Source organism: Pteropus medius, unplaced genomic scaffold, assembly GCF_902729225.1.
Source record: "Pteropus medius unplaced genomic scaffold, Ma_sr-lr_union100, whole genome shotgun sequence".
Classification (NCBI taxonomy): domain Eukaryota; kingdom Metazoa; phylum Chordata; class Mammalia; order Chiroptera; family Pteropodidae; genus Pteropus; species Pteropus medius.
In genome coordinates, this window is record NW_024356336.1 from 2399402 (window position 1) to 2411256 (window position 11855).

Here is an 11855-nt window from a genome sequence, read left to right on the forward strand (position 1 = left end):
TTGCAGGGGGGCATCTTCAGTCTTTACCAGTCTTGTCCACAGTTTCTCAGTAGCATTTATCATCTACTGAAAAAAGTGTCCTCGATGCTAGATGAATTACTCCTATGTAAAAGTGCCCTGAGTACACCAACGGAACATTCCGACCCTTTGACTGTGCCTACCTCCGTTCTGCAGGGAAAAGGGCTTTGTTTCTAAGCTGTTCTGTAGAGAACAGCTCCATTGAGATTACTCCAGACTGTGTTTGCTGTAGTGGATTTTACACAGGAAATTCTGTCAATGGTAATTTGCTCCAGGGAGGACCCTGATGTCACTCGAATCTTGACAAATTAGACCCAGGAAAAAATGACCTTGCCGAAGTGTTTCCTTTTAATTAGAGCTATAATTGGAGCGTCTAACAAATTAATGTATTTGTCTTCATGTTTAAGTAATTAATTTGGGCATAATGAGGTCTCGGTTAAAGATCTCAGAAGTCACCTTTACAGAACAGTATAGGCTAGGCTTAGATCTCTGGAGTGAAAACTTGGACTCCGAATACAGTTTAGAAGTGCTGACACAGTTGCCGTTATAATGGCACCTCCGTGAAGCTCACACCCCGTCACAGCTCCTGCAACACAGCATGGATATTGCTTGTTTGACTGTGTCTGAATCTCCTACCAGAATGAAAGCTCCCTGAAGGCAAGGAGTTTTGTCTTTTTTACTCACTGCTGAATCCGGAATGCCTAGAACGTGCCCAGCGTTTAGGCGCTCACTTAATAGTTGTTGGATGAATGACTGAGGAAGCGAATGAGTTATCTTAGCACAATCACCCAAGCTCTTAATAAAGGCAAAGCAAGCCACTTAAAATTAACCTTTTTTATTTTATTTTTGAGTCAGTACTTTACTATAAAAGGGTAATCGGGATTCAACATGAGTATGTTGAGTCTCTCTACATACCCACATATTCGAGGGATAAACATAACTAAGTCAAGGAGTAAACAGGTTTTGATCCTTGTGTTACTTTGGCTTACTTCGACAAGAAAATCCCCATTCTGTTATTATTGATAAAATAAGGGGTAGGGTAAAGATCGAGCCTCAGTCCCACATAGAGACAGAGGTGCTTTGGGTGTGGTTTGAATTTAATTATACTGTATTCTCCAGATCTTGTTCTACATACTGAAAAAATAGTTCGAGAACAAACTTTTGCCCTCAGAGCAATAAATGAACATCATCATGAATTTATCAGAAAGTCGAGCAGCAACTATTTAGTACTTTAGTAGAGAAACAGCTAAAGAAACCTCTGTTCTTAGATTCCCAGTTCACATTCATTTAAAAACTGAAATAATGATCTCTACAATGTGTTACTTTTATAGAAACTTGATTTTCCCAAAAAAGAATGTAATTCTCTCTTTCCAAGAATAATATAGACATTCTGTTTCAGAGCATATTTAATGTATAGTTATTTTATATTCCTCAGATTACGCTCTGGGAAAAGACTGTATTATGCATGGGTACATGCTGAAACTGGGAAACCCGTTTCTGACTCAGTGGCAGCGTCGATATTTTTACCTCTTTCCAAACAGACTTGAATGGAGAGGAGAGGGAGAGTCACGAGTAAGTCTAACGCATATTACCAAGTGCTCACTGTTACTCTTATCGAATGTCATATGATTATTTTATATTGCTGGCATATCTTGTAAAATAGCCTCCTAAGCTCTGTGTGTCTATTTTAACTTGTATGCATGAGATTTTCATGTTCAAACTGTAACGTTTAAACTTCTGAATCAAGGAAGGATTTTGTAATATCTGAAAACCGAATGTGCCATTTACTGAGGTCAAAAGCCAACAGATTCGAAGAAGTCTGGAGAGTGGTTGAGTAGATCAAACAAGATGAAAAATCCAGGACTTTGGCACCAGTGTCTCGAGTACTTTGAGTACATTATGCTGGCTCTCCAAGCCTCAGTTTCATCATCTATAAAATGGGAGAAGTAGAAATTACAACAACTACGACAACTGTTTGCATATTTATCTTCAACCAGGTGCTGTTAAAAAAAAAAAAACAAAAAAAACCTCATTTAATGTGTACCAACCTTTGAGGGTCCAACTCTTATTTTATAAAGAGGGAACCAAGGCTTAGAGAGGGAAGGTCTGGCGCCCACGACATCATTAGACGGTTGTAAGTGAGGAGTGATTCTGACCAGGCTCCGCTCGCACTCCCAGTGTCTCCATTATACAGCTGGCCTCCCCTAGTTGAAGGCAAATGAAATGCAGTAAATGATGTAAGCTGTCATGCTTGGCACCGAGGCAAGGTCACCAAACCATCCTTCCTTTCATCTCTACCTAGTCAGAAAATTATAAGTGGGTTCCATACAATAGTCGGGAAGACACATCTACCCTCTGAAGTCCTTGCAAGAGTTAATATTTGTGAACAAGATAAAAAGAAATTTCTGATCCACACTGTCCCTTTTAGCAAGTCAGGCAGCATTTATTAAGTGCCTGCTGTGCGAGGAGCCCAGGACTTGTTACCATGGAACACTGCCAGCCCAGGTGGGTGGTACGCTTCCACTCTTGGGGAGGGAATGGTTAGTCATTGAGGACCGACTAAGCAAGACAGTGGCCCCACATGTTCAAAACATAGTTCATGTGTTGGATATATCAGAATGCTGCCCATCAGTTCTCCAGTGATCAGCAGTGTGGATAGAAAGAAGCCCAATTATTTGACTTGGGAATGTGTTTTTTATACCCCTGTTGGTAAAGTTGCTGTTTAATTATGAGTGATTGCTACTGCATATTACCATATTTTACATAAACAAGATCCTCTCACTATTACTAATGCCATAGAAAGCATTTTCTAAAAATTAATACATCTAGGATCTGAGTTATGATTAATCAGACTCTTTGGGGAGGGGCCCTGATTATAACTCAGCTGCTGGTGTTATATAATATATACATTATAATATATGTATTATCTATTATTATATATGAGTTATAATTCATATGTATTATTATTACTATTATTGTTATTATATATAATGCCAGCTAATGAGTGGCACACTATGCATTTATTATGCTATCTACTGGTAAGTTGCTGTTGTGCCCATCAAAAGGAAATTATCCCACTTTTCAAGATATTTGAAAACAATTAAAAAAATCTTCCTTTGTTTAACATCAGATGCAGTAAATTATCTTGGTTTTAAGAGAGTCAATGGTTAGTGTTCTATTTGAGAAGATACGTAGTATGCATGGTGGATTCACAGGTATAAATAAAGAAAAAGCAAACATGAGAGTTTATGATGGTGTTGTTTTTCATTTAGGATTCCTGGAGTATTTATCCAAAAAAACATAAAATGGTAAGGTGCTCATGACACTATAGCATTCACCTTAAGTAATAATGCTATAGACCTAGAGTGACAATCTTTTAAGGATGTCACCTATATTGATAACACCATTTTGATATTATCAAAATAGCATTAGCTTACAAGCTAACTTTACCTAGCATTTACTGAGCTTCTGTGTTAAAACTCAACCACACACCTTGGGCTCATGTAAATCATGTGTAGTGCGTCATTGTTCCCTCACAACTTTATTGATAGGAATTTAGACGAGTGCTTGATACAGAAAGTATACATGTGATTCATAGTCACTCAAAAATCAATTCTGTATTGAGGGAACAGCTTTGCCGTTTGGCCTTCTAGAGTCATTCCTTTATTTGCAGTTTTCTTTAAGATGTTATAATTTGAGCTTTTGTATACATTCCTTTATGGCTATCCTGCCCTGCCCAGCGCCCCCCTCTCCCATTAAAGAAAGAAAAATGCTGATTTTTTTTTTTTTTTTTTTCTTTCTAAGCTGGTAGTTTTGATATTATTAATTTAACTTAAGAAATCATTAAATACTTTGAAGTAATTTATAACTTTTCCTTTTATGGTTAGCAAAATTTACTAACAATGGAACAGATTCTGTCTGTGGAAGAAACTCAGATTAAAGACAAAAATGCATTTGTTGAGGATAAAAGGAGGGAAACAGTTTGTCTTGCAATGTGTAAGGTGAGTATTATTTTTCATAGTTAAAATTTAGAACAATTTTATATATATATATATAAATATATAAATAAATAAATATATATATATATATATATATATATATATATGTATATATATATATATATATATATATAAAGATGGTTGCCTGGTTATAAAACATTTTCTTACTCTATGCTTTAGAACTTAGAAACTTAGCATATGCCTTACTGTTAAAGTATACAGCTGAAACTTATTGGATTTCGTTAACCAATATCACCATAAAAAATTAAATTAAAAAAAAATTGAAATACAAAATAAAATAAAAAAGAAACTTCTCAAGAAAGCCCTAAGGTACGAAGTTTTCAGCAAATTAAGTTATTTTTAAAGATGCAAATACTAGAACACATCAGGAGGAAGTATGTGAAATAACTTGATTACACTATCTGGCAACTCCGTCCAGTATTTAACAGGGAACTAGGATTTTATTTGTTACATAATTTTCCAGATCTTTCAGCATGTTTAAAGATAAGGTTTGTGTATTTAAATAAAAGTAAGATACAAAAATGACTCCTCAAAGGGGAAATATCATGTTTCTCTCACTAAAGTACTATTGTAGCCCAGATTTAATTCCTGAACACTTTTCTACTGGGGCACTGGTGTTGTGTGTGTGTGTGTGTGTGTGTGTGTGTGTGTGTAAAGAGCATAAAGAGCTAACCAGTAGTAGATACAAAACATGGTTTATTTACTTCATTTACTGCATGTGAACATATATTAAATTTGTCAAAACTCCTTATGTATTATTTTACAGACTTGAGTCATTTTGTTTTTCTTTTCCAGTTTTATTGAGAAATAACTGGCATACATCATTGTATAAGGTTAAGGTGTAGTGTATAATATGATGGTTTGATTTACAGATATCATAAAATGATGACCACATATGTTTAGTTAGCATTCATCATCTCATATAGATAAAATAAGAAGAAAAGAAAAAATTATTCTTGTGATGAGAACTCTTAGAGTCTGCTCTCTTAACTTTTCTGTATATCTTACATCAAAGTTAAATATAGTCACTGTGCTGTACGTCACATCCCTAGTACTTACCTTATAACTGGAAGTTTGCACCTTTTGACCACCTTCTTCCACCTGCCCCTGTCCATACCCCTCACTCTGGTAACTGCAAATCTGATCTCTTTTTCTATGAATTTGGTGTTTTTGTTTGTTCGTTGGTTGGTTAAATTTCACATATAAGTTATATCATACAGTATTCGTCTTTCTCTGTCTGACTTATTTCACCTTGTATGATGCCTTCAGGGTCCATTTATGTTGTCTCAAATGGTAGGATTTCCTTGTTTTCTGTGGCTGAATAATATATATCTATATATCTATCTATATAAATATATATAAATATGTAGATATAGATATAGATACATAGATATAGATATATATATCTATCTATATAAATATATATAAATATGTAGATATAGATATAGATACATAGATATAGATATATAGATATCTATAGATATAGATATATATCTATATATTTATCTCCATTCATCCGTCAGTGGATACTAAGGTTGTTTCCATGTCTTAGCTATTGTAAATAATGCCGCTATGAACATGGGGTGCATATATTTTTTGAGTTAGTTAGTTTGGATATATTTCCAGAAGTGAAATTGCTGGATCATATTTTTAACTAGTTCTCTTTTTAATGTTTCGAAGACCCTCCATGCTGTTTTCCATAGTGGCTGCACCAGTATGCAGTCTCACCCGAGAGGTGCCCCAGGGTCCCTCTTCCCCACACCCCCCACACCCACACCCCACCGCCTCCCACACATCCACATCCAAACCCACGCCAGCACTTGTTATCTCTTAACCTTTTTGGTGATGGCCATTCTGACAGGCATGAGGTGGTAGCTCCTTGTGGTTTTAATTTGCATTTCTTTAGTGACTTAGTGATATTGAGCATCATCTTTTTTGTGTACCTTTTGGCCATTTGTGTATCTTCTTTGGAAGAATATAAAAACAATCTTGAGTATAGTGTAGTACCTCCTGATTCTTCTTTTCCTATTGGATATATTCTATTTTTCATGAAATGAGACTACTTGTTCCTTTTTACTTGCCTCATTTTCTATATATCTATTCCTCCTGAAACAAAATAAAGTTTCATACACATACTTCCCTAAAGTCTCTCTCCTCCTCATTTCTCATTGGTAATTAGTAAAATGCAGATTTAGATATACCATGGTGATATACCATTTCACACCTATTATAATACCAAGGTGAGCATGTGGAGTAAATAAGATACTTTGTGGAAAAATACATACTCTAGATTCCATTTATATTAGGTTCTTAAAAATGTAAAACTAATATATTTTATCTTAAATATATACATATTTTTTATATACATATTAAAAAATTCGGGGAAGTGAGAAATACTAAATTTATGAAAGAGTTTATCTTTGGGGAGGGATTCAGGAGAGGTAGCCACTAGGGAGGGGAATACAAACTGTCAAAATATTGATAAAGTATGTTTCTTTAGCTGGGGGGAGGTGGGGGGTTACAAGTGTTCACTGTAACTCAGCATCTTTTTTATTCTTCTGTTTTTCATAAGAATTTTTGTGTAAAAGAGGAAGAGCCTCCAAATTTGAAAATATCTCAACTTTCTTAATGACTAAATATAAACTCACAATAGATCATTTTCCCAATGATCGTTTTCCTGATAATCATAGGTTCCACCTACAGACTAGTCACAGATTCTAAAGATAATAAAGGCTACAGAGTTTGAAATAAATGAAGCTATATAACCCAGGGGACGTCAAGGCAAGGCGTAAGCAGATACAAAGGATAATAATGTATGTCTTCAGGAAAAATGTATTTGCAAAAAGATGTAGGGAAAGCAAATTAAATTATACTTGAGTTGTTTTAGAAATCAGGGATACTCTTTAAGCAAACTAAAGGCAGTGATCGCCATAGTGGGGTCGTGAAGACCACCTGAAGGGCTTCTGTGGCCTTTCCTCTGCAAGGAGACCCTGGACCCACCACCTAAGGACACTGCTGAGTGAGTGGGGCAGAGAAATACAGTGTGCTTTCATGGGGGGCGGGGGATGTTCAGGGACGCTGGTTATTACCAGAGGCATGCACATCTGTTGACAAAATGCATAAAGCTGTCACAACTTCTCCACATGTGTTTCCATTTAGAGTGATCCAGAGTTTGTGCAGTGGAAGAAAGAGTTGACAGAAACATTTACAGAGGCCCAGCGGTTATTGCGACGCGCTCCAAAGTTCCTCAACAAGTCTCGATCGGGCGTTGTTGAGCTCTCAAAGCCACCCCTCTGTCACAGGAATAGCAATGGCCTCTGACATCCAGGATGGGGAAGGTCCTGGGAAGATGGTGCCTCGAGGAAGGCCATGCCGGGTGTTCTTAGCTCTTGAAATGGAGCCTTTTGGAGAGGGATGAGAGAGGATGGATTCACTTACCTCCGGGTTCTTCCACAGCTGTGAAGACCCAGGACACTGAGATGCTCCTAATAGGAGTCGTGACCATTCTCAGGCCCGGGTTCGGCCGCCCTCCCTCGCTCCCGAGTGCCCATACCACCATCACATTTGTCCATACTCGAAACTACTGAAGAGAAGAAAATTTTTTCTTTGCTACACATTCATTTTGGTATATATGAACTTGGACTTGAGATGATTCCTACTTATCACTTCAATTTTTATGTCTGATATCAAACATATCTTAGACTCGACAACATGGACTCTAACCATCTGCAGTGTTGGGTAATAGATCGTCCCACTGTTGCCATATTTTATCTATAAACAGCCACTGCTGAGTTTATATGTCTTTGCTCCATACTACTGGGGGATGGGAGACCGGCCATGTGTTTCTTCTGTCCTGGGGTTGAAAGCTGAAGATATTTTCTGAGAAGGTTGCACTTGGACCCTCACTGTGTGTGCTGCACCCACGGGTATGGGTCTCCCGCTGATGGGGAGCTCTCATTCAGCCAGGAACAGAGGGAGTGTGCCCTCAGAGGACATGGGAGTCGCTCATAAGTGAAGGCATTCAACAGCAGACCGTTGGAAAGGTTTGCAGTGATTCTGAAGGAGAGGCAGTGGAGTTTTAAATTTCAGGGCAGTAGTGATTTTCAGAAATCTTCAAGTAAACAAACAGCACTTTGATATTTTTGGGCACACATGAACGTTTAGGGGTGAGTCTGTGTCGGGTTTTGACATTCGGCAATAAGCCGTGGTGTGACACAGTAATTCTGGTTCTTTTTGCCTGACCTGAGAAAACATATCAGTCATAGACAGGAAACTCTGTTTCACTTTTTAGTATAATTTAAAATGAATTTTATTGAAAAAAGAATGCTGAAGAACGAATGTGTCAAAATGGGTTAACTGTGTATATTGACTTTTACATTGTCATTTATCTGTCATTAGTAAACAGTGCTTCGCACTGGGCGGGTGGTTCTGTGACAGTGACAGCATCAGAGCATGAAGACTATTTGCTTGATCCCAGTGGCGTCCTCTCCCCATGTTGTCTTTCCCCCCGACCCTATGTGTTCCATGCCCTGTTTGTGCCCCAAATAAATGCTGGTTTATGAGAACCGGTGTGTTTCCCAGCACAGTCCTCCATGCCATCAGACTAAAAATAATAATAATTTTAAAAGTCCACTTATTTGTCCCGTTCTTAGTGCAATTTTATCATACGTTTCTAGTTCAGCTACTAACAAGGTACATAACTTGAGATAATAATTATCTGCATCCCGTTCCTAATATGTTTCGTGCTTCCAAATCTTTGTTTTTACCTTTGTGTTCTGTGTTCATTGGAAAAGTAAGTACTTTTTAATGAAATTTTATTTCGAGAGTCGGGAAGATAATTACCGAGTCTTTTATTTCATAGGCGTTACTTTGGAAATTTGGAGGGTCGCTATCCATCTCAGCTACTAGCTGGAGTTTAAACTAGATGTTCTACTGTCTGCCGTTTCCAATATAAGAAGAGGGTATACTATCTACACGTATTTCTGATTTTAAAAGGGAAGAAGAATCAAATTCTATTTAGGAAAGAAAACACTCACCAGAGACAGAAAAGCAGCTGTCGATAAAGAGCGAGCGTCTTCCCGGGCACGGTGAAGTCCAGCTCTCGCTGCTGCCATTTTCTCAAGTGCGTGTGCTCAGCACTTAGAGTTTAGAAATCTGTGCCTGGTGCCTCTGCTGGGCAGACTGAAGGGCCTCGTGTGCAGAAGGCACGGGGACCCATTCAGGTTCTGGGCTAAGCATCCGACATTTCATAGCGAGGGCATTAGCTTCACCGATTCGCATCTCTTTGAAAAAATACCATTTTTGCTCTGGAGTGAAACATAGGGTTAATCTCTCTTTTAGAAATTTAGAAGTTTCTCTTAAGAAATATGAATCGGAAGACAGCCCAAGAGTCCATTTGCCTAAAACTCTCATACCCCAAGTAAACTTTTACACATTCCCCCCACCCCCGCCCAAACTCACACTCGCTGAGAAGGACGTTACAAAGATGGATTTTATTGAAAGTGCTCCGTGATTAGGGCGCACAGCTCGCCAGGGCAGTCTCGGGTGTGTTGGGTCTGGTTTGGCAGTCATGGAGAGGGCAGTCTTCTCCCTGAACTTGTGCCCGCAGCCGTCGTGATGGGCTAAGTATTCCTGTTTTCAGACGGAGTACACTTCTGTGTCAGCACCTGATAGCCACATGGTCAGAGAAGTTTGTCGGTTTAGAAGTCTTGATGTATGTGGCTGTTTTAGGAGGTTTTAGGAGTTACATCACTGCTAGTTGTTTGACCCTTCCTATGTTTGGACCAGTAAAAAGGACAAAATTCTAGATGTATATAGTTGGGGTATTTTAACATTGTCAAAGAAGATAATCAAAGTTGATATTTTTATAAAATTATGTTATAAGTCTTGATTTCATAATTTGAAGGAATCAATAAAGCAAAGCCCAAAAATAATAGATTACTTTAAGCTGCTATAGAACATATATGGAATAAATTAAAAATTTTTGTGAATCCAAGATTATTTTTTTAACCTAAAATATTCTCTTTGGTGCATTTATCCCCTCCCGTCATTGGGGTTCATGGTTTTTTCTTCTATATCATGCTTAAGTATGATTTTTCAGCAAAACTTCTAGAAATTAGCTATTATTTCACTGCCAATGCAAATGTTTGACTACTCATGCCTCTGAGTGGTCAGTTCACTGACATTAGAGTTTCAAATTCTCTATATAAAGAGAAGGGGCCAGAGGTCCAGGTGCACAGGAAAGGAAGCATTCTGCTGAAGAAAGACCAATAAAACAGGACAAAAGAAAGAAGGAAGGAAGGAAGGAAGGAAGGAAGGAAAGAAGGAAGGAAAAAAGGAAGGAAGGAAGGACGGACAAACAATGATTTGCTTTCAACAAGATTTAGCTTGATTTGCAGTTTGAAATATACCATACAGATATTAGAAACTGTTGTTCTAAGGCCCTCACTGGCCATTAAACAATTTCATTTACTAATTGACAGTGCAGTTTAACTAGATTTAAAAGATCAAAGTGTGTTTTTCTCTAATTTTAAAATTTAATTCAGAATTTACAATCAGGCCAGTTCAATACAATATTTAACTTTTCAGTGGAATTGATTTGATTTTTCTGATGTTTCACAATTTTAACATATCAAGAAGGAAGCAAAATTCTCAAAGTTGGACTTTTTTCACGTGATGTAAATCTATTAAAAATACCTTAAATGTGCTGGTGTGAGTTAAGACTTATCTTGGGAGATTTAATCACATAATTATTTTCTCAGTTATGTTCAGGGAAGTATTTCAGTGTCATTTAGAGATGCTTGAATTAACTCCTCCCCATCCCAGGGGACGGACCTGTTGTTTTGTTGTTTGTACCAGAGGAGTTGGGCTTAATTGGAATCTGTGACAGGTGACAGCCAGGAGGTGGGTGAAGTGGGTGTCACAGAGAGACTAGTTTGAGAAATAGGTCAAAGGTAAAAAAAAAAAAAAAATCATTACCTTTACACCATAAAGCACCCCTTTTAACAGAGGAGTTGAATAGTAATTATCGTTAGGCCTGATCACTTTATTTTTGAATATGGAGCTGCTGAATGAATTAAGAGGCTATTTGCTTTTCAACATTCTGTAGAAATGAAGTTGCTACTGCATGTCATCCAGCACCCTCGGGTTAGGCTCCCAGGACCCAGAGCTAACACCCTGTCTTGGTGCGTGTGCCTTGCAGCCATGGGGAGGGCCAGCAGTGGAATCTGGGTAGCCGGCAGTGCATCGCCCTGTCGGTCAGTTGTGGACATTGCTGCACATCCATTGAAATTGCAATAAAACTCAGAATCACAGGGCCGGGCTTGCTGTTTCAGCCATGCCCATTTCTAGAGTGAACTTTATAATAGTTTAAATTTTCAAAGACGTTTTTCCTAAAGATCTAACATCATGTTCCCTCCAAGATAAAGTTGACTTGAAAGGCTTGAACTAATCAGATCTATGTTCATATGATTTTTTAAAAATCCAGGCCACATTTAAAATTTTTTACTATAGAAGTAACGGAAGTTGAACTAAAATGATACTCTTTGGTTTCTTCAAGTCATGATGGACTTTAGATTTCCTTTGTCCTCAAAGATTTAGAGCTGTCCCTTTATAGCAGAGCAACAGGTTGCCCACTCATAGCATCCAAAGGCCTGAATAGACGCGAATGGCCCATTACTTTGCTGACTCGGGGGCCATGTTCCTGACGTGGCTGGATTAGCACTGATTGATAAACGCAATGCCCCACGTTTTAAATTGCTTTTATTTAAACACACTACAAAAAAAATGGTATATATATATATATTTCATTAAAATATA

The 11855-nt window shown here is 37.7% G+C and overlaps 1 protein-coding gene across 2 annotated transcripts in view; it reads left to right on the forward strand.

Moving 5' to 3' along the window:
• GRK3 (G protein-coupled receptor kinase 3) overlaps positions 1-11071 on the forward strand; it is a 120649-nt gene extending 109578 nt beyond the window's left edge. For both annotated transcript variants that reach the window (XM_039861994.1, XM_039861995.1), the window contains one exon: positions 7197-11071. In XM_039861994.1, coding sequence (XP_039717928.1) covers positions 7197-7358 — 162 coding nt within the window. In that variant the 3' untranslated portion in view covers positions 7359-11071. The remainder of the gene's footprint in view (positions 1-7196) is intronic.
• The last annotated feature ends 784 nt before the right edge of the window (positions 11072-11855 follow it).